The sequence below is a fragment of the Acomys russatus genome, chromosome 13, assembly GCF_903995435.1.
Source record: "Acomys russatus chromosome 13, mAcoRus1.1, whole genome shotgun sequence".
Lineage (NCBI taxonomy): Eukaryota > Metazoa > Chordata > Mammalia > Rodentia > Muridae > Acomys > Acomys russatus.
Window position 1 is genome coordinate 20,832,271 of NC_067149.1, and position 26,214 is coordinate 20,858,484.

Below are 26,214 nucleotides of genomic sequence, written 5' to 3' on the forward strand. Positions count from 1 at the left end.
GATCCTTTGAACCTGGCATACAGATGCTTGTGAGCCACAGACACAGCTATTGGGATTTAAATTCTGGTCCTCAGAATTGGAAAGCAAGTGTTCTTAACCACTGTGCCATCTCTCCAGCTCCCACTTGATTTCTTATTGACTACAAATCTTCCCTTTATAAAAGAGGAAGAAATCTACTTCTAACCTGGGGAACCACCCACAACAGGTTCTTCCTATTCCAGTCCCTGTTTTGACTTAGTGGAGAACACAGGGACAGCCTCAAAAAACAGTGGGTCAGCTCTAATACTCTACTAAGCCCTTGGCCATATTACGAGAGAGCAGTTGGTATGTAGGAGCCAAAACATGATGAGTGTTCAATGAATATGTGTTAAATAGAGCCATCCTCTTTTATCTTAATTGGACCAGATGCTTGGTGAGGCACACGCTAAGTATCTGTCTGTCTATAGATATATGATATGTTTATTTTATTTTGTATGTATGAGTATTTTGCCTACATTTATGTATAAGTACCATGTGTGTGCCTGGTGCTTGAAGTGGCCACGAGAGGGGATCAGATCCCCTGGAACTGGAGTTAAGGATGGTTGTGAGCCACCATATGGGTGCTAGGAACAGAATCTGGGTCCTCTGCAAGAGCAACAAATGCTCCTAGCCAGTGAGCCATCTCTTCAGTCCTTACACTCCAACTTTTAACATTACCTCCATCCAATTGCTATTTAATTCTTTAGAAACATGTGGCAATGTTGAAGACATAGTTGGTTGTCACAACTGGGAAATGCTCCCGGCATCTGGTAGGTGGAGGTGAGGGACGCTGCTAGCCATTGCATAATATATTAAACTTCTTCTACACTGAGAATTATCCATCTAGAAATGCTGACAGTGAGAAATCTTGCTTGCTTTTTGCTTTATTTAAACTTGCTTAGGAATATCTATTATAATCTTATCAAAAAGCCACTTATAGAAGATGGCTATACTTATTTGCGCCTGAATGAAAACTGGAGCCTTGAAAACGACTTCCAGTGGCCTCCTAAGGGTAGACTGCAGCTCTCTGGTTGGCTACCTCAGGATTCTCCAGATGACGTCAAACTCCTTAATACGCAGCGAGCTGAAGCAGAGGATCTGAACAGTTAGCACCAATGAGCTTTGAGTCGTTTGAAATCATGAGGTGGCTGCTTTTCCAGCATCGTCTTGTCTCTTGGCCATTTTTGCACCAGTGTAAGAAGGTTCAGCTTAGAAGCTAGTGGATTTTATGAAATTAAATGTCCATATTCAGGGGTAATTCTCTGAATGTGAGATGAATTTCACACGCATCCTATTAAATTGGAGGAATGACTCGAGGAAGAATAATAAGAGTATCACCTAAAGGCGTACTATCAGCCCCACAGTCGTGGAGTGAGAGGGAAGATTCCAACCCAAAATGAAAGTACACTATTCTCTGCCCTAATTAGTCTGTAATATTTTGCCTCTGGCACAAAGCATTTTTCATATTCACCATAGTTTCTCTTGATAGAAAAATAGTTTCTCTCAATTCATAGACGACTGGTGTGATATTAAAAAGCAGAACTTTTAGGAAGGAAATGCATTCAGGGCTCAGGCTTTTTTCTAATCTAAGCACATACCAGATAGCTTCTAAAAAACCTTTAAACTCATAAATATCTTAATAAATAATAGTTTTTTTTTAAAGGCTCTCAAAATTGCAAACCTGAAGCCCATTTCTATCATGCAAAATGACCTCTTCAAAAACTGTTAATAGTAAATTCACATTTTTTGGGTGGGGAGTAAATATAGAACCCTTCAAACATGCTGATATTCTGTGTCTGAGGGCGATTTTCCTTTCTAGTTATGTGCATCACAGAGGTTTCAGGCAAAGGTCCCATGACTGCTGGGAACCAAGGACACCCGAAGAGTGACTGTGACAGAGGGGAACAGCCTTTCCCTGGGCACAACTCCAACCATTTGTTTAACAGTGCTCACTATTTTCTTTCAAAATATATTTAAAAACTCCAGTTTTACATCTTCTCCAGACAGTGGAATGAGTCAGCTGGCCTACAGCCACTTGCGATTAAAACTGTGGGTTTAGTTAAGAACTTAACTTCCACAACGGTCCGTTTTCTTCAGTCGGCATCTGTAGGAGGTCTTCCTGGAGTCTGAACATCATTGAAGATTGTTAGTGGTCTCAGAGAAAGAGTCCATTCAAGCGGGAACATTGGAAAAGCCAGGGCCTAACTCATCAGGAGGCAATGTCCTTTCAGGTGAGGAACAATGACAACGTGGACCACAAAAGAAATTACTGGAAATGAGGCCAGCGGGAAAACGAGACAAGCTCCCAGACCTGCCCAGGTGTACAAACTCACCGCTCAGAGCTGCACCTATGTCAGTGACATTCAGGCGGCAGCAGCTGTGCCAGTGGCATCCAGTCAGTGGCACCCTATCCAAATGCCTCGATAAGTTCAGATACTCTCTCTCTCTTTTTAAATGAATTCTTCAACAACGTAATCTTTAGACAGAGTAAAAGAGACAAATAATCTCAACTCACAAGCTACGAGAAAGTACTTTACTGTTGTTGTTCTGCCAAAATCCCCCACCCCCAAAAAAAGCACTGCCTTTGATTCTCATGGAAAGGTTTTCTGTGACTGTTTTTCATCCAAGATCCTTTCTGTTCTATGTGTGATGGAAAGAGAGATCACAGGGCTGAAGTACACATAGAGAAACAATGTAAGAAGATTAAGTGGATAGAGCAGAAGCTGAGATGACTTACTGGCATCAGAGAGTGTCTGAAGAGAACGGCCAGTGCGCAAGCCCAAGCAACTGTATTTCTGCAGGAACAAAATTCTATATCTTCAAATATTTCAGCTGGCTGTATACATTTATGGGCTGGGATCGCAGCTTAGTGGTATTAACATTTACCCAGAGCACACAAAGCCCTTAGTTCAAGCTCTAGCATTGCCAAAAAAGAAATATAAATGTATACGTGAAAATATATAAAGTTGGCAGGGCCCCGGCAGTTCAGAAGAGAGAACTGGGCTCAAAGACTAGAGGAATATGGATGCTGGGGCTAAGGCGAGGCTGCAGCGGTGGGAGTTGGTGGCAGCCAGCTCAGGAGCTGGTCACTGTCTAATCAAGGAAGGAGCTGGCCGACAGTCACCTCCAGCTCCAGTAAGGGTGGCTGTACAACTGCGACCATTTATGGATGAACAAACAGAAGCCAATGAACCCCCTGTGTGAGATGCATAGACAGCTGCTCTCTTGAGGTGGCCAATTGGAGGAAATACCAGGTGACACTCAAATATCAGTTTGATGCCTAGAGAAGAGCACTCAGCAGGGTTCAGTACAATCCATCCTACAGCACTTGCTGGAAGGGTGGATTGCCAGTGCACTTGCCTATGGGCCCACTGGGGCAGGGAAGACACACATAATGCTGGGTAGCCCAGAATAATCTGGAGTGATTCCTGCCTCTCATGGACCTCCTGCAGCTTACAAGGGAAGAAAGTGTTAAGAGCTGGCCACGGGACCTTCCTGTCACTATGTCCTATTTAGAGATCTACCGGGAAAAGGTATTAGACCTTTTAGATCCTACATCAGGAGACCTAGCAATCTGAGACAACTGTGGAGGGAACATCCTGATTCTAGGCCTCACACAGAAGCCCACCACTAGCTTCTCTGACTTTGAGCAGCATTCCTGCCAGCCAGTAGAAATCGCATTGTAGGAGCCACCCGGCTTAACCAGCACTTTTCCCGTAGTCATTCAGTGCTCTTGGTCAAGGTAGAGCAGTGTGACTATTTGGTTCCCTTTCTCCAGAGGGAAGGAAAACTGTATCTTATTGATTTGCCTGGTTCAAAAGACAACCGTTGCACAGGCAACCAGGGCTTTCGGCTCAAGGAGAGTGGGGCCATCAACACCTCCCTCTTTGTACTGGGAAAAGTGGTAGATGCACTAAACCAGGGCCTCCCTCGGATTCCATACCAGGACAGCAAGCTCGCTTGCCCACTTCAGGACTTTCTGGGTGGCTCAGCTCATAGCATCCTCATCACCAACACTGCTCCTGAAAGACGTTTTTACCTGGATACAATCGCAGCATTGAACTTAGTAGTGAACTACTAAGTCTAAGGAGGTGATTAACCGGCCTTTCACCAATGAGAGTCTACAGCTTAATGCCTTGGTACCCACTAAGCTGTCTCAGAAAGAACTGCTAGGCCCATCAGAGGCAAAGAAAGCCAAAGGTCCTGAAGAAGAATCAACTGGGAGCCCTGAGTCTGCAGCAGCTCCAGCCTCTACCTCCCAGAAACCAAGCCTCTTAGAGAAGCTAAGCAACATGGATCCAGCCATGTTGGAGAACCTCCTGAGTTTGGATCATTTGCTAGGCTCCCAGGGGAACCAAGGAACACCTCTACTGAGTACCCCAAAGCAAGAGCGAATGGTATTCATTAAGACAGTAGAGGGAAAGAACTTGGAGACTGAGAGGGTTAAGATGAAGACGAAAGAACTGGAGGCAGAGGTGCTGCCTGCCCAGGAGGCACTGGGGCCAAAGGAGAAAGAAGAGTGCCCACTCCTCAGTACACACAAAGCCCTTGAAAAGGACCGTGGTGATGCCCCTGCAACTGATCCAGAAGCAGGCAGCATCCTCAAACACGGATATCCACGTTCTGAAGAGAGGGCCACAGAAGGAAGCTGGAGCCATCAAATGTGTCAGAGGCTGTGGGAAAAGGCTGAGGACTGCTGGGAGCTACTGACTAGCCCAGAGTTAATAGCGCATGGGCATGGAAAAAAATTATTGGATCTGCTGAATGAAGGCTCCCTTCAGGATCTGCGCAGCCTGCATCACATTGGCCAGAAGGCCCAACTCATTGTGGAAGGGAGGAAGGTCTATGGCCCCTATAGGGAGGTGGAGGACTTGGAGCAGGTGGAAGGCATCTCGGGGAAGCAGGTGGAGTCTTTACTGAAAGCGAACCTCTTGAGCTTGGCTGGCGCCCAGCACTGTTATCCCTCCTGACCATCAGCTCTTAATACACTGCCTTTTTCTTTTAAAGTCCTTGTATAATAATGTTTAGTTTTTATTCATATATATATATAGTTTATATATAAACTTATATATGAAATTTATACAATATTTCTCCAGCTAGTCAAACCATACCTACAAGACAGATTTCAGACGCCAATCTGGTACAGCAATATGGATGGGGTAGCATTAATTGTCAAGATGACACAATTTAGAATCACTTGGGAAGAGAGTCATAATGAGGAACTGTCTGCATCGGGTTGGCCGGTGGGCATGCCTCAATTAAGTTAATTGGTGTGGAAACACCCGGCCCACCAAGGGAGGCAGCATTTGCTAGGCAGAGTCCTGGATTGTGTAAGGGCGGAGAATCTGAGCTGGGCTCAAGCAAGCACACGTGCGCATGTTCATTCTCTCTGCCCTTGACTGTAGATGTGACGTGGCTAGCTGTATCAAGCTTTGGCCACAGACGTCTCTGAAACAAGATCTGGACTTGTTAGCTAAAATGCACCTTTCCTCTCCAGTGCTGCTTCCCTCCCCCCACCCCTGTCTTGTCTTTGTTTTCTTTCTTTTTTCTTTCTTTCTTTCTTTTCAAAGTGTTTTATCACAGAAACAGAAATGAAAGTAGGACAAGGGACAAAGAACATGGAACATGGATGATCAGAGACACATCTTTAGTTACTAGTGGATTCTTGGGTCTTAATTACAAAGCACTTTTCCTGAAAGCATTATCACACTAAAAGTTCCTGACACAGGACGGCATGCTGTTTGAGCTTCTAAATACTCCACCAGGCGTGGAGACCTCCCAAGAATTTAATGGTGAGGGGAAGACAATAGTAGTTAACACTCCTCGTAAGATCCTAGCTGTCTCTGAAAGTCATTATCAGGGAGATGGTAAGAGGCCCCAGCTTACAGATGTGCTGCTAGGCTGACTGCAGACTTCTGGAAGAGAAAGCACCAAGTACCACTGAATGCAAGACAATGCTTGGCATCACTGGGGGAAATGCAAAACAGAAAGAAGCAAAGAGAAAAGATATTCTCATCAGGCCAGTAATGTTTACAGCCTGTGAGTAGTGCCAGGAGTATCTCCCGGAAAGGCGGTGCCTTTATAAAGTGACATCAAACTTAATTGTTCAAGTTAAAGGCATGGGAAAGGACAGTGGCTACCTGCTCCGGCTTTAGCCCCGGGGGCACCCAGGCGTACTCTTCCAAAGCGCAGCCCGAGTCATCGTCTGAGGTGGAGTTCCTCTGGAAGTCAAACATGAGCTTGCTGATGGTCTTCTCCATCTCCAGTGGCATCACCGTTACCATGTGCTCCTCCTGGGGACACTTGCAGTGCAGGCAGATCTTCCTGTGGGCGGCAAAGGCAACAGGTCAGAAGGAGGAAAAAAGCCGTTTGCTTTTTCAAGAAGCTGCCAGCCTTTGGATTCTAACCCATAAACACAAGTCACCAGCTACAAGCTAGAGAACATTGGCTTATAAAGGACACGACAGTCATGTGCCATATGAAAACCACTTAGGAAATCAGGGAGAACCAGGTGAGCATGTTGATACGCAGATCCAACCTTCTTTGGAATCTACATCCAAGTGCATGAGCGCACGCGCACGCACAAACACACAATGTAGACCAATAGATATGTGCCATAATCACAATTCCCTTCACTGCAATAGCCACTGTAATAGATTTAAATATATAGAATCCCACACTAACCTGAAATATTACCAGATTTAACAAGCACTGACATGTTCTTTTTTTAAAAAAGTTCTTAAATCATGCAAAACAGAAAAAAAAAAAAGCCTGTTATAAAAAGAACCATGGGATGTTTTTTTTTGCTTTTTTTTTTTTTTTTTTTTTTTTTTTTTTTGAGTAAGAACAAACATTTTCCTCTAAAACAAATGTGGTCTCAAGATCTTTACAGGAAGATAATTTCACCATCATTAAAGGTTCATGATTCAGAGTCTTAATTAGCAACTTAAAATGTAACATTGCTTGTAGTTATTTTACATAAGCTCACGCTTCTGAATTTTTTTCTGAGAGAGACAAAGAGAGAAGGAGGAAGGGAGGAGAGAGAGAGGGAGAGGGAGAAAGAGAGAGAGAGAGAGAGAGGAGAGAGAGAGAGAGAGAGAGAGAGAGAGAGAGAGAGAGAGAGAGAGAGAGAGAGAGAAGTATTTTGTGGGTGGGGTGATGTTTACCTTGCTTTGTGAGATAGAGTAGCCTAGACTGGTGGTCAGCAAGCCCCAGGGATCCACCTGTCTCAGCCTCCCTCTACCTCGACAGTGCTGAAACTACAAGTGTGTGCTACCATGCCTGGCTTTTGTTCCTTCTGACTAAGTGGTGTGTCCATAAGCACCAGTCAAGGATGCAAATTCTTCCAGCTGAGCATCTTGCTCAAGGTTTCCAGCTACTTCCTTATCCCAATCTAAACACTGGAGCAGTGAAAATGGTAAGGTCAAGCAACACACACACATTTCTCTCTTTTACCAGTAAAATAGACAGGATAGAATGGAAGAGGCGAACTTTAACAAGCTATTCATGTGTATATGGATCTTTTTGTAGCATACTATAAAGGCAATGAAAGAGCCCAGAATTCTAATCTCCATGTGTCTAAATTTTGTGACAACGGCTTTGTTCAGATAATTCACATAGCAGAGAACCCACCCTTCCAAAGCATATAATTCGCTAGCTCTTAATATAGTCAGAATTTCACAATCACCACTAATTTTAGACACCCCCACTAAAACCATGAACACGAACAGTAACTTCTCATAGCCTAAGCTCGCATACCCTGACAACCACTAATCTTTCTGTCCCTGTTGGTTTTGCCTATTTTGGACATTTCACATAAAGGAATCATGCAAAAATATACTCTTTTGAAACTAGCTTCTTTCATGTAAAATAATGTTATAGTTTATCCATGCTGCATGTATGCATCAGTCTGTGGAATGATTTTATTTATTGCTGAGAAAGACTCCATTGTAGGGTTGCATCAAATTTGTGTACCTATCAACCGGTGGATATTTGGAGTCTCTATTTTTTTTTTTTTTTTTTTTTTTTAGTAAACCCAATTTCAGTGTCTAGGCTCAAGATTTTATATAGATCTACATTATCATTTCTCTTAGGCATATACCTGGCAACTGAACCACAACATCATATGGTAACTTTAGGCACATCGCCTTGGAGAAGAACCGGCAAATTGTGTTCTGAAATACCTAAACAATTTTAAGTTCCCACCTTCAGTGAAGGCAGGCAGGTGACACTTTGTCTAACTCTTGCCATAAGTGTTAGGGTCTACCTTGTCGACCATGGCCCTCCTAGTGGATATGACAATGGTATCCAATTGTGGTTTTCATTTGCATCCTCCTGAGGGCCAGGGAAGTTGATCATCTTCTGAAGTCATTATTATATGCCTTCTTTCTAACTTGTTGGGAGGAATCCCTTAAAGGGAGGGCAGAATGAGGAGCCAAAGGAAGTCCTGGCAAGCCCTGCACAAATATTACAGAAGACACACTTGATTTCACATGGAGTAGCTGCTTACTCCTGAACAACATCAACAAATCACTCAGAAAAAGCAAAGTCAGGGAGAACAAGGGAAAGAAAATAAACCCAGTAAATCAAAACCACAAGGGGCTTTATCTGTCTTCTCTGCTCACTGCCAGCCTTCTACCCCTCGCTTATAATTAACTGGGGCTCCCACAGCAAGGCATATTTTACTTGCAAAGAATTTGCAACCTTTAAGTGAAGTCTCTGACAACTGGAGAACCTAATTTAATAATCTCTATTTACAAGTTGGGAACCCAAGTCCGAGGCACTTTGAAAGAAGCAGTGAGACAGAGGTAAGCCAGGAGGGACCTCTCTCTGCTTGTTCAATCCCTCTCTTCCCTTTTTTAAAATACACTGGCAGCCAACAGCTTTCTCTTTAATACGCTAATTAAATAATTTCACCCAAATGAAGGATAATCAAGTGTGTGTGTGTGTGTGTGTGTGTGTGTGTGTGTGTGTGTGTGAATACTATGAGATTTTGATTTTATAAAAAATACACACTCATGAACATAGAAACTGCTTGAGTACGCACATGCACGCGTGCACGGGGACACACACACACACGCACACACACACGCACACACACACACACACACAGCATTGGTTTCATTCTGTCAGAGTTGACATCCTACCTGTACATAATTGGATTTGTCTATGACAGGTTTCCAAGAAATCATCCCTGATTCAAAGAGTGGAAATGCTGTGTTCACCTCCCTTCCCAGCCTTTACCTACAAATCACCTCTGCAAATGCCTCACCATAGTTGCAGTAATCAATGCACTTGGCTTTGCAGCATGGAATCCACAACCCCCTCTTCTGTAAGTTATGCGATATATTGCCAGGTGGAGGCCATCTCCTGAACTACCTCAGCATAGCCAAACCATTCCCACCAGTGACCACCTGCATTTGCATGAGGACTAATGATTTATGCCAATGAACTGACTTGCACGATATGGACGAATGCAGTAAAAGTTGATGGGAGGGAGACGCGTGAGTGCAAAGACTCTGCCTCACTTGAGAACATTTCTGACAGGTGCAGAGTGATTATAAGCAGCTTTAAATCTTCCTTTTCTCCCTTCTTTACCCATTTCCCTTTTATCAATAAATTTTTTTTGTAAAGGAAACTATATGTGGGTAGCTTCCTGTATAAATTGAGCTGTCTAAATTGATGCTATAAGCTGAGATGGCAAGCCCGACCTCTCTTATGCTCAACTTCTTCTCCAAACTCCAGGCCAGTCTGTGGTTCTTCATGACTGGTGTTCCACAGACAAAAGCCTGGATAGCCTCATATTCCCCAGATCCTCTAAGTGATTCTTTTTTTGTTTGTTTGTTTTTTGTTTTTTTAAATTTTATTAATTAATTCATATTACATCTCGATTGTTAGCCCTTCCCCTGTTTCCTCCCATTCTTCCCTCCCTCCCACTTCCCCCCCTTTCCCCTCCCCTATGTCTGTGATTGAGGGAGACCTCCTCCCCCTATATATGCTCTTAGAATATCGAGTCTCTTCTTGGTAACTTGCTATCCTTCCTCTGAGTGCTGCCAGGCCTCCCCATCCGGGGACATGGTCAGAAAAGGGGCACCAGAGTTCGTGTGAGAGTCAGAGCTCACTCTCCACTCAACGGTGGAGAATATCATGTTCGTCGGCTAGGTCCTGGTAGGGGTTCGAAGCTTACTGCCTATATTCTCCTTGGCTGGTGCCTTAGTTTGAGGAGGACCCCAGGACCCAGATCTGCCTGTTACAAAGTTCTTATTGTAGGTTTCCAGGACCCTATGGGTCCTACTATTTCCCCATTCTTGCATGCTACTCTCACCTAGAGTCTCAATAGGATGTCCTCTCTTCTTAAGCTCTCCCAAAACAGGGACTATGTACACTTGAAAGATGGAAAGAAATAAAATAAAAGTTCTGATAGATAATTCTTTCTCTCTCTTTCCTTCTCTCTCTCTCTCTCTCTCTCTCTCTCTCTCTCTCTCTGTCTCTCTCTCTCTCACACACACACACACACACACACATACACACACACATACACTCACACTCATATACACTAGCTCTTAATCATGAATCTGGTCATAGGAAACTGTTCATTTTGTTGCCAAGTCATTGCAACAGGAGATACTTGGGAGTAGAGGCCATATCCCTGCGGTGGATTAGACAGATCTCAATCAGGGCACATGACTGGGCATGTTCATAAGGATGTCAGTGGATCACCATGTCTTCTGAACACATGAGGATGTTCTTCTGTAAATAATCTCTAGGATGGAAAGACCCTTTTAGATCACAGCCTATTTTTGTTTTTTGTTTTTCTTTTTGAGACAGGGTTTCTCTGTGTAGCCTTGGCTGTCCTGGACTCACTTTGTAGACCAGGCTGGCATCAAACTTACAGTGATCCACCTGCCTCTGCTTCCTGAGTGCTGGGATTAAAGGTGTGTGCAACCACGCCTGCCTAGAAACTAGGATGAGTTCTAACAACCGAAATGATGGTCTAAGAAATCTAGGCAATGAACATTTTTGAACTTTTTCAAGAAGATTTATATCAACCCCAAATAATTGCCACGTTGGAGGGTTTTATAGCACTTAGCCTGACTGCCACTCATCTGGGCATCTCGTGTGTAGAAGTGTCCCATTGAGAGGCAAGACTACATATCTCTGCTTCTAACTCTGCCATCTATTCTCCTGCCTCCCACATCCCCTGGGGTATGGGTTCCATGGTCTCAAGTCCTAGGCCAGATCAGGGACAGGCTACCTGCTTAGGCTCAGGCAGACTGCTTAAAGCATCTTAGACCCTTTATAAACCAAGTGATCAATAGGAGGATTCAACAAAGCCATGTCTCAGGCAGCGAATGGAACTCTGTGAAAGCAAACCTCTGTTAAAGACAAAAGGCTAGCATAACCCAGAGGTATCCACAGTTTTTCCCCAACTGACAAATGTGTCCCTAGGTATTTAAATTCTCCTATGACTATCATACCAAAGGCCAAAGAATCATCCATTTTATTCATAGTAATAAAGAGGAAAGCATTTTTCTGTTTATTATACTTATAATTTAAAGTTACTGCTTTCTTTTCCTCAACCTACAATTAATGTAGCATGAAGTCACAAATTATAGATAAGAAAGAAGAAGGAAAAAAATTCTAAATACTCACAATCCCAAAGATAATCACTGTTAAACAGAAACAGCTGCTGAACCATTTTTTCCTTAATACTAAGAAGCTGGAGAGCAGACTCCAATCTATGTGTTCCCTATGAATCAGGGGATAAGACTCTGGCCTGGACAACAAGGCATTAGAAACATACAGATACACAGATAAACACAGACAAACACACACACACACACACACACACACACACACATACACACACACACACAGAGAGAGAGAGAGAGAGAGAGAGAGAGAGAGAGAGAGAGAGACGTAAAGACACACCATTCTCAGCAAACTGATGTACATTATTCGGTGCAGATACTTCAATTTGTTCTGAACTGATACCCTGAACCAGGATTCAGACTTTACTTAGTGTGGAAAGTAACTGCTGGTGTGGGAATTATGCGTCTAACTGTGGGTATCACAGACTGAAAGGTTAGCTACAACATATCTGAAAAACAGATTTCATTAGTTGTCAACTTTCAATTTTCTGGACAAGAGGTGAGAGATAAAGCGGGGACAATTTAAGACCACTAAGATTTGGCTCTGAATTTCATCTCTCTGTATCAGTCACACACTCACCAATGCTATGATAATCACTTGAAACCACCTAATGGGGCTGCTTTGTGGAAAGGAGCCTGGCTTCCTTCACTAGCACCACTGCCCACCTTCCCTGCATTCCCAACAAGATATCAACTCTTCACATGACCCATTCCATCAGTCCTCAATAAGCCAAACATTCATTCATGTTTTCTGGCCAGGTTCTGAGAGGTGACACATTTGGGCCATTTTGGGTAAAAAGATGTTTACCAGGTTGTAGGACGCCCGGAGGAAGGAAGCAGATAAATGATGTTGATCAGAAAGACACATGCTGTTGTGCCTGACTGAGTGGGTAAGAACTGAAGGAAAACCGGCTGGCCCTGAGATGGTCACAGGATCTGGAAGTCAGATTCAGAAGTGTAGGCATAAACTCATAAGTAACTTGGCTAAGGTTTACATAGATTAGAACCTGTGTTATCTAACCCCAAGACCAATGCTTCCCATGACTCTGTTCTCAGAAAAGCGCCCAGACTTTCCCTCCTCCTCTTCATCCATCCTCCTGCCAATAATCCGTCTACTCACCCATCAGTCCATATGAACCCATCAACTCACTTACCAGCAATCTAACAACAGGGACTGACAATCTACTATGTTTTACGTTTCTGGGCATTAGATAACAGTCTACCTTAATTATAAGGCAGAAATTCTCTACGTTCTCATGAGACTGACTTCAAGCTAAGAGAAGACAAATAACAGTCAAGTAAACAGGGATAAACATTTCCATTTTTGATTGTGATAAACATTATAGCAGGAAGGGACTGGGTGGGTAGGGGAAAGCCCTCCCCACCGAAGGGACATCTGAGCTGCCCTCAACAGCCTATTGCCTGTCAAGCAGTTAGATGAATACAACTGGGGTGGGGTTTTCCCAGAACTGGGGGAGCAGGTGCCTGCCCAAAGGCACTGAGGTGGAGGGTGAGCCCTGGACTTGTTCACAGGAGGTGTCGTGTATGGTCGCCTCCTCCTCTCTCCTCCCAACTGCATTGATGGCAGTGGCCAAACTGGTTGGACAACAGCCTGTCCTAAAGCCTAAGCACATCTGTAAAGTTCTGGAGGCATGCCACTTTGGTGGGCATCTGGAAGATCTTTCTTCTAATGCACTTCTCCCTGGAATTCCCGGGTTTCTGTCCCTGATACCCAGACGTCGGCACATCCGGTTATACACAGTCTTTCTGGCTCCTTTACCTCCCCCCTCCAGTCACAATACTTTGTTTATCCCTTGTTTGGCAAACGTTCAGACTGAATGAAGGACATGAACCCTGACACTTGCCATGTCTGGAAGAAAGATTTCTATCTCTGTGAGAAAGGAAAAAAGGTTTCCTTATGAACACAGAGCGAAAGGGCGGAGACCGTGACAAGGCCAGCTGGGTGCTTGGCTGGCGTGCGCTGAGTGCCAGAACCCTGCTGCCTGGTTCTGTCCCACTTCCCTTCCTTGCCTGGCTGGTGACTCCTGCCATCTGCACAGAGGTGCCCCTCTATCCCAGCGTAGCCGAAGGCAGCACAGAGACATTCCCAGTGCCAGGTGTCCCCTCTTAATATGCCAATTCATAACTGAATCCTGCTGCAGATTAATTTGTACTTTGGAGGCATGGAAGCACATTCTCCTTGAAAACCAGCCTATCCCAGGTAACTTAGCTTAGAACTTATGCATAAACATCTCTTACTGTATCTAGCTCAGCAGATAGGATGTCTCTGTGTATATGAGCCATGGCTTAGAATGAGATCCCCAAAAGATCATCCCAAAAGGCACAATAAAGATGTGAGAAAGGACCCCATGACACAGCAAAGGGTAGGGTAATAACAACTAGATTGGTGTACTGGACAACCAGGGTGCCTCTGTGGAGAACCTTGGAATGTGGGTCTATCTTGAATATTCCTCAGATAAGGCTGCTAGATGGAGAGACAGTGTTACCGTCTCCCAATTCTTAGAAGTCTTTGACAAAAAACCACATCTGGGTCCTCAGCACAGGAAAAGATAAACAGCCAGGGGCAGAACAATGCATCTCCTGTAGCAGGCTAGAATCCACTGGAGTGGGAGGGTCAATGAATTCAGGGTGGGTGATAGAATGTTTGTGGCAAGAGGGTTACCCACTGAGCATTTACTTTGTCCTGTTGGTCATGGTCAGTGCTGTAAGGTGTGGCAGCAAATGAATCCCGTTGGGACACAAAAGAAGATCACAGAGAGCCAGTCCATGGTTTCTAGGAAGGCAGTACTTAGCTTATTTAAGAGGGTGTTCTTATTCTAAGGAGACACATACTAAAGTATAAAGGATCGTGTGTGTGGCTAGTCTCCAATGGTCCAGCAGAACTAAGATGCGTGGGAGATAGGAAAGGGAGGAAGAGGAGTGAAGGAAGAGGAGAAGCAGTTTAGAGAAGGAAGGAGGAAGCAGAGCCTATGGGTAGGGCTAGGAGCGAGAAAGGCAAAGGAAGGAGAAGGTGAGAAAGAAAGATAGGGGAAGGAGGGAGAGAGAGAAAGTGGGGGAGGAGACAGGGAGAAGAAAGGAGGGAGAGAGAAGACGGAAACATATGTAGAGAACATGTAGTACAGATGTGACAAAATGCTAACAGAAAAATCTAGAACTGTATATGAATGCTCACTATACCATCCCTGTAACTTCCGTATATGGGGGTTTAAATGAGAAATGTCCCCATTGGCTCAGGTATTTGACCACTCTGATCCCCAGTAGGTAGTGCTGCTTGGGGAATGCTTTGGGACCTTAGGAGGTGGAGCCTTGCTGGGGTAATTACGGCACTGGGGTTGGGCTTTTGGAGTTTAAGGCCTTGCCCTGCTTCCAGTTTGTCCTCTCTACTTCCTGTTTGCCATTGAAGATGTGACCTCTCAGCTTTCTGCTCTGGCCGCCTGCTGCCATGCCTCCACCACCATATGGACTCTCCCTTGGAAACATATGCCAAAATAAACCCTTCCTTCTATACGCTGCCTTGGTCATGGTGTCTTTATCACAGCAACAGAAAAGTGTCTAATACAACAAAAGACACTGCAATTTTTGAAAATGGAAAAATCTAAAGCAAAGTGGAGAGTACTGTGATCTTCAGTGATGGCTCATTCCCATTGCGCTCTAAGGAAGTTTAGATTAACGAGGGGTCACAAAGGGTTCCCTTAAGGAAGCAGAGCAGAAAGGTTTAGGCAAAAGGACAAACTAAGAAAACTCCTAACAGTTGAATAAAAAGATGTGGAGGTAGGAGGACATGGTGCCAGGAAGATACTGAGGGTACTCAGGATCAAATGATGACAAGATGGCAGGTGGTGAATGACACATACAATCTGTTAGGAGTTTTGGCTTTGTTGAAAAAGCATCCACAAGCCAGTGTGGAATCTGCCCACCAAGCTCATAGACAGCAGATTCAGCACCATTATGAGTAGACAGAGTGAGCTCTCAGAGGACAAGAGCTTGGCCGCGGATGGTGTCTCCATGGCAACACTGCTAGTTGCATCACTGCATCCCTATGCAAGGCTGTGGGTATCCAGAGACGCTCTGATTTCTTTAGCCGTCAGACTTGCTGCGCTGCTAAGAATAAACTAGGACAGATAGTCTAGGTTAGTCCCCTGGACAAATGTCTCCACTTCTTTTTATATGTGCTAACTGGAATTTTACAATATATACATTTTGCTTTACTTGATACTTTGCTGTAGACTACGCAAGATATAGATCATTATCTTGATTACACATATCTTTTACCATGATTTTTAAAATTGTTTCCAAGGTAATACAAATGCTATTCTTCATGTCCCAACATACAATAAAGAAGAAAGGTTAGATATTAATAACCTCTCGGGCTGACCAAGTACTCTAGAGCTCAACAAACACATTCAACTTAGGTAACTTGTAAATTTCACAGACCCTCTCCTAGGCTAGTTGGAAGATCAAAGCTGTCCTAGCTGAGGACAGTAAGGCCCAGAGAAGTCCAATGCTGTATGTATTCACTGGTCTTCGGGGTTGGAGGTATCTGGAATGCCACGTTTCCTTTTTTTCCCTGAGCCAAAGGAAGGGGAGTCAATTTGGTTCCATATCTGGTAGCTTTATCTCGACTTTGCTTTTTAAGGAAACATTTGGTGAGTATATGTTAAAAGACTCTGCTAAGCCCTTCTCCTGTAGTCACTGTTTCATCCTCAAACCACACTATGAGATGCGAATTGTTATCTCCATTTTATATATGGGACAACCAAGACTGAAAGAGTTTCTGGAACTTCTCCAAGTCTTCACCAAGACCTCAAGGGCTCCGCGAGGCCCCTGGCAGACAGACTACGTCGTCGATCCCTTAATCCATGTAAAACAAGCAGTGTTTTTCTCTCTACTCACACAGAGGCCCCCAAATCACTGGCAAGTCATAGGAAATTCTTAAGTGGCTGCTTATTAATAACATTTTCAGTTTATATTAGGCCGCCTTTCATCCAAGGGAACTTGGCCAGCTCCATACACAGGGAACCACAGAAAGCCAACCCTCTCTGCTGGGAATGGGGACCAGCTGGCAGCCACATCCTTCAGGGGCTCGGCTTGTGGAGATTCTGGCACCAGTCACACCCTTCAGAACTTGACAGGGGCCCTTTAATATCTGTGCTGAAGAGCTTAAGGCAAAAAAAAAAAACTTCCCAGAAATCCACGTTTCTTGGTGATTAAGGCCAAAGGCTCAGGATGACCCCAGTGGACTTACGAAACAAAAGCATCAAGAAATTGTGAGTTTATAAAAAAAATACCGATGTTGGATGGAAAACCTGCCATTCATACTGAATTAGGCATAACAGGGAAAGATGATTTTTTTTTTCCAGGGGAGGCCTTAAACACAAACAAAACAAAACCCTCAAGGTTTTCCACCAGAGGGATAGGGAAAAAAAAAAAAAAAAAAAAAAGAAGAAGACAAGATGCTAACTTCCCCACTCCAAGCTGGGTTTTTGTGGTTTTGTTCTTGGCCAGAACTCGTTTCCTCTTTCTTCAGGAGAGAAAGGAGTGAAGCGCATAGAATGAAAATAACATTTCCTGGTTTCATGTTTTATTGGAAAGAAGCCTTCAGTGGATTGCACTCACATGGCCCACAGCAGTAAAGTTCTGGAAACCCTGTGTTATACTCAGATGTGACAAAGGGCTGGGAGAAAGACGGATGCTCCTGACTCCTCCTTCAGGACCAGGAGGATGTGGAGATGGCCACACTATGGAAGCACAGTGGATGAGATGAACAGGCCAGACTGCGGGCCTACTGGGGGTATGAGGTGAATCTCACTAAGTATCCTCCATTTCCCCCTCCCCTGTCTGTCTTGACTATTGGAATATCTAATTCACCCCAAGTCTGGGCTACCCCAACAGCCTGCTCTGCACTCCTGCCCTTCTCAAATCTAGTTCCTACCACTGCTCTTACAACGATGCTGACAACACTCAACTCTCCAGCTTGTTGTGTCACAGAGGCAGCAAAAAAAAAAAGGGCAGGTGCCCCAACTGTTGGGTAAGTTCCCGTGGACTCTGTCTCAGTCCTATTTCTCCAGGTGCACCACACTCAGTCTTGCTTAATGCTGTAGCCGTATTGGCCTTCTTTTGTCCCTTGAACTTGCCGAGGCCAGCTCACTCTTGGACCTTTGTAGCTGCTGTTTGGCCTAGGAAAAATCTTTCCTTGAGTTCCTTGTCAGCTGGTAGACTCATGTCATCACTCAAATATATAGGCTCTCATTTATTTTTAAAGAAAAAGCTCACCTCCTTTTCTTACTCGCTAATCTACTATTTTAATTTTTTCCTTAGCAGCTGTCACCATTTGAAATTATCTTCTTGGTTGGTATGCCCCTCATTTTTCTTATGGAGTGTAAACTCTGTAAGGTCAAGGATCTTGCAACTAAAACAATAATCACCAAGTAAGTAGCTCATGAAACAGTTTGAATCTCTAATTCTTGCCCAAATCTGGTTTGGTAGATCTCCGCGAACCACAGACCTTCATCGCCATACAAACAAGATACTACTGGCAGGTAAATTTTGTTATATAGTTATAATCTGTAATAACTTAAAAAACATACTGATATGAGACCAAAATTGTAGTGTGACTGGAGTGTGTACTGAGAAGTATATGACAAAGATCGCATCGTCGCACTAGCCTCTGCCGATAAAGTACACAAAAGAACAATAAAGAAGAGAGGACGGCCATTGCTGCAGAGATGGCACCATGACTTCAGTGTCATTTGATCATTGACTATCCAATATTTAAAAGAATGCTTGAAGAACAGATGGACTAAAAACCCCTGGCCTCCCGGAAGTCAATGTTGAGAAGCCTTGAGGGGCCGTGAGAGGACAACAGAGCGTATTCCGGAAAAGCAAGAAGCAAGGGCTCCCATGGCTTTAGCAGCTGAGAGCACAGCTCTTAATTTATCCATCAATAAAGTGGAGGGAAATCACGGACTCTCCTTCCAGCCCCACAGGATGAAGCATTGGATTCTAGGCAGTCACATGTAAAGGAGAGGTGCTCTTGAAGGACTAGGCACTGCTTGTTTTCTAGTTCCACATTAAGGAACATTCTCTGAACTAGACTTCAGCCATGTGCCACTCAGTCTGTAGTTCTTAAGTGGGAGTGACTTGATGCCTTCAGGAATATGAAGAAAGCTGGGGTACTTGCAATTTTTTTTTTAAATGAACACATACACATTCACAGAAAATTCTGTGTGTAACTTCAGAAAGGTCATCAGTCCTCTCAGTATTGTAGTATACCTAAGAATGTTTGGTTTCTTGAATTGCTTTAGACTGAAAATACCTTCTGTGAAAGAATATTAAGTTGGGTAAGTGGGGAGGTGGGGCTCTGGGAGGAGTTGGGGGATGGGAAAGAATATGATAAAAAAAAATACTGTATAAAATTCTGAAAGAATACAGTTAAAAAAGAAGCACTATGGACTGGAGGGATGGTTCAGCAGGTAAGAGCACTGTCTGCTCTTTCAGAGGTCATGAGTTCAATTCCCAGCAACCACATGGTAGCTCACAACCATCTGTAATGTGATCTAATGTCCTCTTCTGACATATAAGTGTATATGCAAATAGAGCACTCATATACAATAAATAAATAAAATCTTAAAAAAGAAGTACCACATATCTCACATTCCCAGTAATATTCCATGTTCATTTTTTAATATCCCAATGAAAAAAAATATTTTTAGTACTTTAATGTACATTATATTAATTATCATTTTATATAATAATAAATCAATTAAAAAGAAAGAAAATTCAGTAATAAAAGACATTTTCTTCCTTCAGGATTGGTAATAAATACTTTTTATGGCAGAACAGAGACAAGCAAAAATTTATTATTTGATACGCACCAGTTTCCACTGTATCTTCACAAATGTTTTAAAAGAAAAAAAAAACAGGCATATCCATTCTGCAAACATTTCTATGCCTTAATTTTTTTAATTGTGGTGAAACATTTTTTAAGACTTATCTTCCCAACCACTTATCAGAGTGAAGCCCAGTAGCATTGCATATGTTCATATTGCTGTGCAGCCAATCAGTCTTTGTTTTGCAATGCAAAACTTTAAATTCATTAAATTAAGAAATGAAATAAAATACCTTCTCTGGTAATTTAGACTTCCCACAGAGCCTCCAATTTTGCCTTGTGCCCCGAAGACACTAAAATGCTACTTCTGACTTTGTATCACTTCTTCAAAACTTCAAATTACCACATGATAATGGCAGTGACCAGCCAGGGGCAGCAGCTCCTCAGTGAAGGATGCAAAACAGTTGTAACTAAAGTGCTTTAAGGGCATGGAACACTGGCACTGAGGCAGGCTAGGCAGTCAGTTGACAGAGGGAAAGGAAGATGGCTTCAGGCTTCCTGCTTGGCTCTGCCTAGCAACTATGCTGCTTTCTGCCTCCTCACCTTCCAGAAGGCATTCTTTACAACAAAAAGTGTGATGTCCAGAGAGGATGAACAACTGGATTGTTTGGGCAGCAATTTCTTTTGTTGTTGTTTTTGTTGTGTGTGTGTGTGTGTGTGTGTGTGTGTGTGTTCATGTGGGTGCTCACACATGTTCTTATGAGTGTACATGCCTTGAAAGTGGAAAACCATGCTTCTGTTACAAGTGAGTGAAGGGCAGAGGGCGATGTCTGAAGTCTCTTTTTTTGTTTGTTTTGTTTTCCACTTCATCTTTTGATAGAGGATCTTTCAGGGAATATGGAGTTCCTCTTTCCAGGGTTAACAGTTATGTGCTAGCATTCCTGGTTTTTACATAAGTGCTCGGGCTCCGAACTCAGGCCCTTCTGCTTGTGTGGCAGGAGCTCTACTGACTGAGACATCGTCCCACCATCTTGTCAAATCCCACCTGGCAGTGTTTTCTCACTGCTTCCTAATGAGGCAGGTATCTCACAGGACAGAGCCTGAACAAGACACAGGATGGCCCATCACTCCAGCAAGGGACACGTTTCTTGCACCTTCTGAGATAAGGGAGTGAAGGAAGTATGGGATTCTTTACTGGTTGTATTACTCAGCAAGGCATGAGCTAACTCAAATAAAGAATAAAAGCCTGAGCCTTCTGAATTGAGTAGTTTTCCTTCCTGTGGAGCCTTTGGGTGCCTATGACAAAGGCAGTTTAGCAGCAGCAGCAGCACCAGGGAGCTTTACAGAAAGGCAGAACCTGCATTCCTTCAATGCCCCAGGTGCGTGCAGGTTATTTCATATTTATGAAAGCCTGGTCCTCAGCACACCATGGTCTATCAAGGGCCCTTTAGCATCCCTCATCATGAACATCCAGTAGTGAAAACGACAGCCCGTCACTGACAAGAACAGATTTACTTGGAAAGTTCACAGTCATTAAGGCCAGTGCTAGAAATGAACTTACTGGCCAGCTGACTCAGAATCCTGTATTTCAAGAGAAAAGAACAAAAGCAACACAGCCCTTGACATTAGACAAAAGGTCTTAAGCAATAACCCTGGGCCCAGAATCCAGTGGGGGCAGGGGATGTGCATAGGCAAGGCCCAGCTCAGCAGAATGCCCCACGTCCCCTCTCACCTAGCTACATGCCTTCCACTGGCCTTCCTAACCACTATATTCTCTTTTGTGCCAATCTCTTGGATGTTCCCAATCTCTTCCCCTGCCCACCATAAAAAAAAAAAAAAAAAAAAAAAAAAAAAGGATTTTTTACTCAATATTAAACCGGATAATTTTCAATGGAGTGATCCAGAGAGAACATTTAGAAGGAAAGAAACATCCAGAAGTCACAGCACTGTGTAGGTACAAGGAAGTCTCTTAGACAGGTAGACATAACTCAGTGTTGGGACTATTGGCTATGCTGGATTTGAACCTCATCTTTACTCTCCACTGTTTGTAAAACCTGGAGAAACGTCCTTACTTGGCCTCTAGAAGTCTTGTTTGCTCAATCACTTAGCAATGCCGTGGCCTGTTGATCAGTTGACTCACTTTCCCTGACTTCCTCTGACAAGGCAGGTCTGCTGCAAACTCGCTTTCAGGATGAGAGTTCTCATGCGTGCTCTGTTCTGAGCACAAGATACATTCGATGGAGAGGACCCTGTTCTTGCTGGTAAGGAGGAAGAATGGATCTAACATGCTGTTCAAACCGGCAAGCTCAAGCTGGAAAACAAATGCATGTTTCTAAGCTATCATCTGCCCTCTTCTATGAGCCATCTCAGACAACCAAGCCAGTATATATATATATATATACAGAATATATATATATATATATATTCATCATATAAATAATTAATTAGATACATGAGAGCTGTGTGAATAAGGTAAATTATGTGAATCATAATTCATGTTGAGTAGCAAGTAGGTCCTCATGTCATGGTAGTTATTGTGTCTACACATCCAAACAGTAGAATACAGACATGCAAAAGCATGTTCTTCCATGTATGCTGTGTAGCTACTCTGAGACTGAAATATATATGTTTTACAGTTGAGCCCTGGAACTTTCATGCATCAATATCTCCATGGACTCATAACTGATGAACAGATGCCAAGAAAAAGAGTTGGGAAAAATGGCACGCTGCCCAGGTGAAATGAAATGCTAAGAATTTCAGTCGTAGTTACTCTTAATGCTGACCGGGGCTGGGCAATACTTATGAAGTTTGATTTTTAAGGAGGAGAAGCGAGGAGGAGTTGAGGCCAGTGAAGTTCCCATTGTGAGAAGAGAGACAAGTAAAGCCAGGCATCTGTCATCTGAGACAGGCTGGGTGATGGGCTGTTAAAGATCCAACAAAGAGTTCACTTCTCACTACACCCTAAGAGAAAAAGGCTCCACTAGTCCCTGTATCGCTTTAGACAGCTTACATACCAGGGAGGGAAAAAGGGAAGAATAGAAATCTCCAGTGCTCCCATAACATTTGTGCCACTATTGTACCAGTGAGCATTATTGCAGATGGCTTGTTATTTGTAGCTGGCAGAGTTTATAGCTCTACTATAGGGCAGGACCACATATTCAGGAGTAGTTGGTCAACACAAGTCAGACGTCATGTTTTCTTTCTTTCTTTTTTCCTGCTTTGTTGTTTTGCCTTTTTTTTTTTTTTTTTTTTTTCCTCTGAGAGAGAGAAGGGGGGAGAGAGAGAGAGAGAACAAATGGCTAGGGAAATAGGGGAGAATCTAGGAGTTGGGAGAAAGGAAAGAATATAATGAAAACATATTGCATGAAACTCTCAAAAATTAAGTTAAAACATAAAAAAGAAAAAACAACTCTCTTATATTCCTCCTTGGTATAGGCTTACTATGACTCACAGCAAGTATGACTGCAATGACACATTCCCAAATAGGTCATCCCTCACTTTGCTCACGTCCACACTGCCAACTAGCCAAGTCCTTACATTCCATGCCTCTTTACAGAGTTACATTTCATCTTCTAACTTGGCTTTCATATTTGTTTTTCTAATCCAAATTATTTTTAATTTTTGCAATATTTTAAATTTAAAAAATATATATACATATATATATATATATATGATTTCTTTCTCTTTACCTTCTGCTATCCCTTTCTGGCTCCAAATGCCATTCAGAATCCTATCTGAGGGACAGAGCATTCCCTCTATGTTTGATGGCCGCAGTGAAAAGACAGCTTAGAGGACATCAGAGTAAAGTGTTCTGGCCTAGGGACAGACAAGTGAGTGGATGGACAAGAGCCTTTCTCACTCTTGGCACACTTGGGCCTACAAACCAGGGGTTGTCACCTCTCTGTCATGGAGGCTAAGCCTTTTTCTCTCTTAGGATTTCAGTATTTCTGATGAGCAAATCTTAAATCTACTGCCCCCTACTGTTCACAGATTGAGATTGAATGAGAAGCAATGAAGTCATGGTTCACCAAGAGAACAAAGCCAATACCCAGCATGGGGCAGAGGTTAGAATGCGGACCCTACAGCCACTTGCCTCACAACATTTGGAGGAATTTATTTCAATGCGCCTATGACAAAAAAAACAAATTTCAGTAAGGTCAAGTGATTTCCCCAAGATCACATGTGCTTTCAGAGGGCAATGGAGGCAGGCTCCCATCACAGCATTATACTAATACTATGTTCCATGGAACGTATGCTAATACTAAAGATTATGTCACCCAAGAAGTACTAACTCCCAACTCTGAGTTTCTGGAAAACGGGTTTTACACCAGACATCTCTGGGTCTGTTAATTCCTACTCAACCCCACCATGACGTTATTGTGGTGACAGGGACCAGCCTCGTACCTGCTAGGCCAGTGCTCTGTCACTACTTCATCCCTAGCCGTAATTTAATTTTAATTCTCTCACAAAAGCTGACATTGGAGTTACATTTCTGGGAGGAAGAAAGGAAAGGAAGATAGATAGATGCTGGGAGGACAGGGAGAAAGAACAGGCCAACTATGTGGCTGCAGCAAATCAGTGGGAGAGAGTTATGGCAAAGGATGGATGGAGAAAGACATACATACATACATACATACATACATACACACACACACACACACACACACACACACACGGCGGGGAGAGAGAGAGAGAGAGAGAGAGAGAGGAGAGAGAGAGAGAGAGAGAGAGAGAGAGAGAGAGAGAGAGAGAGAGAGAGAGAGAGAGAGAGGAGAAAGACCAGGCAAGCAGACCTATTATTTTCTCTTTCAGACAGCCCTGAGGCTGAAATCACCCAGATGGTGGCATCAGTTTAGCCCTGGAACTTTTGAAAAGTCATCTAGCAGGTGAAACACAAACCCAAGGGCCACCCTGGGAAGAGGAGAAGAGGCCAAGCATCAGTGCTGGAAAGAAAGAAGGGAGAAGACCTGCCTTTGGCAGGCACAGCTGGAGAAGATGAAAAATCCAAAAGGGCTGGACTCTAATTTGGAGGCCACAGTGTGACCTGTCAGGTTCCACAATGGGAAGCCTTCTTTAAGGGAGCTTAGTCCTACTAGCCCTGGCTGGTTTTTCTTAAACCATCTTTTAGGTGCATATAGCACAGTAGTTCTAGATAATATACTTTGTTATATCGACGCTATCAATAGGGTGTGAGGTTCCTGTGAGTGGAAGAGTTCGGCTTTGGCAGCGACGGAGGCGGCATCTCTTCTGCAGCCTTACCTCTGGGCAGTGAACATGTGGCCTTTTCAGTGGCTTGATTTGTTTTCTGCAACAATGCCTATGATACTCAAGTCAGTGAAGGAACAATACTAACGGCCAGCCTTGGCTGAGCATTTACAGTGTGGCTGACACAGTTCTGGGGGCTTTTTATGTGCCACCTCACTAAAGCCTTACAGCTATCGCCCTACACGCAGATCTCACGGCTCTCTCCGTTTCACAAACAGAAATGGATACTCCAAAAGAGATTCAAGTCTTTCCACTTCTCAGGGTCCAAGCCCTGCATGAACACCATCTCATATTATTTAACCTCTCGAGTTCTTTCCCCACACTTTCCACTTCTATAAAGCATTTGTCGTTCCTGCATCGGTAACTCTCTCCCATTCCACCCCAACCCATATACATCCTATGGGGGAAGTCTTTACAAAAATAACTGTGCTATTCTGAATTCTCTTTTGCTGACTGCTCTATAGCATGCTAAAGAACACAGTGGCCAACGAAGCCAATGTGTTTAAATTCTCACATTAAAAAACAAAACAATAACAACAACAAAACTCTCAAGGGGAAAGAGCATTTGAGGGAAAGGACAAACATCTACAGGTCCTCCCAAGATGCACTAAAATCCCAATTTTCAGAATATGGTGATTCTACTGAAGTTGTGACTTACTCTGGAGCCCCATCTTGATCCATCTGTGAAAACCTCTCTTAGGGAGGCGGATGAGAGCAGCCAGTGTGGTCTCTTGCAAGGAAACAAGATTGCTTCTTATAGTAAAGCCTTGCAGAGATGGGTTAAAATTGCCTTCAGGATACAGCAAAGCAAAGCACACACGTTCTAGTACACGATAGGCCTCTTTGACATGGCACTAATGTCCCTATAATCCTGTCATACTAGAACCCTCCCTTCCCCATGATGCCACCCACGTTCACAGTGGAAGCAGACCTCTCTCTTTGGGGAAGCAATCTATATACCTCTAGGTACCTCATCACTTTGGAGGATGTCACCAACCAGGCTTATTTATTTCTGGTTCCTAGGAGCCCACTCGACCACAGCACAGTACAAGGCCGCACAGCAAACGACAGTGAGATTAAAAATCAGAACTTCATCCCAAGACCTCCACGGCATATCAACAGTGCTGTGATTGGCTCCCAGGAAGTCAAAAAAGCCAGGGCGAGGAACTAACTGAAGCCAGGCCAGTAGGGAAAAAGCATGATCATGCGTTACAGCAGGCTAAGCAGTCAGATTCTGAAGCTCTGTCACGCTTTCAAAGCCAAAAGGACTGGCTAAAATTAAGCCTCCATAATTTAAGGGCTGCTTCTTTATCTGGAAGTGAAGTGTGAGCATGCCTCGGCATCATTGATGATGCTTCACGTATGTGCTGAAATGAGGGCAGCAGCACACGAATGCTAAACCTCACCCCCACTCCATCGCTGTTGTTATTA

At 43.6% G+C, this 26,214-nt stretch overlaps 1 protein-coding gene and 1 pseudogene across 4 annotated transcripts in view; one reads left to right on the top strand and one right to left on the bottom strand.

The window, feature by feature from the left end:
• The window catches only part of Prickle2 (prickle planar cell polarity protein 2), a 353,881-nt gene that overhangs the window by 86,935 nt on the left and 240,732 nt on the right, over positions 1–26,214 (bottom strand). For all 4 annotated transcript variants that reach the window (XM_051154935.1, XM_051154934.1, XM_051154937.1 and 1 more), the window contains one exon: positions 6,159–6,342. In XM_051154935.1, the coding sequence (XP_051010892.1) occupies positions 6,159–6,342 (184 nt within the window). The remainder of the gene's footprint in view (positions 1–6,158; positions 6,343–26,214) is intronic.
• LOC127197196 (kinesin-like protein KIF22) lies at positions 3,040–4,995 on the top strand (annotated as a pseudogene).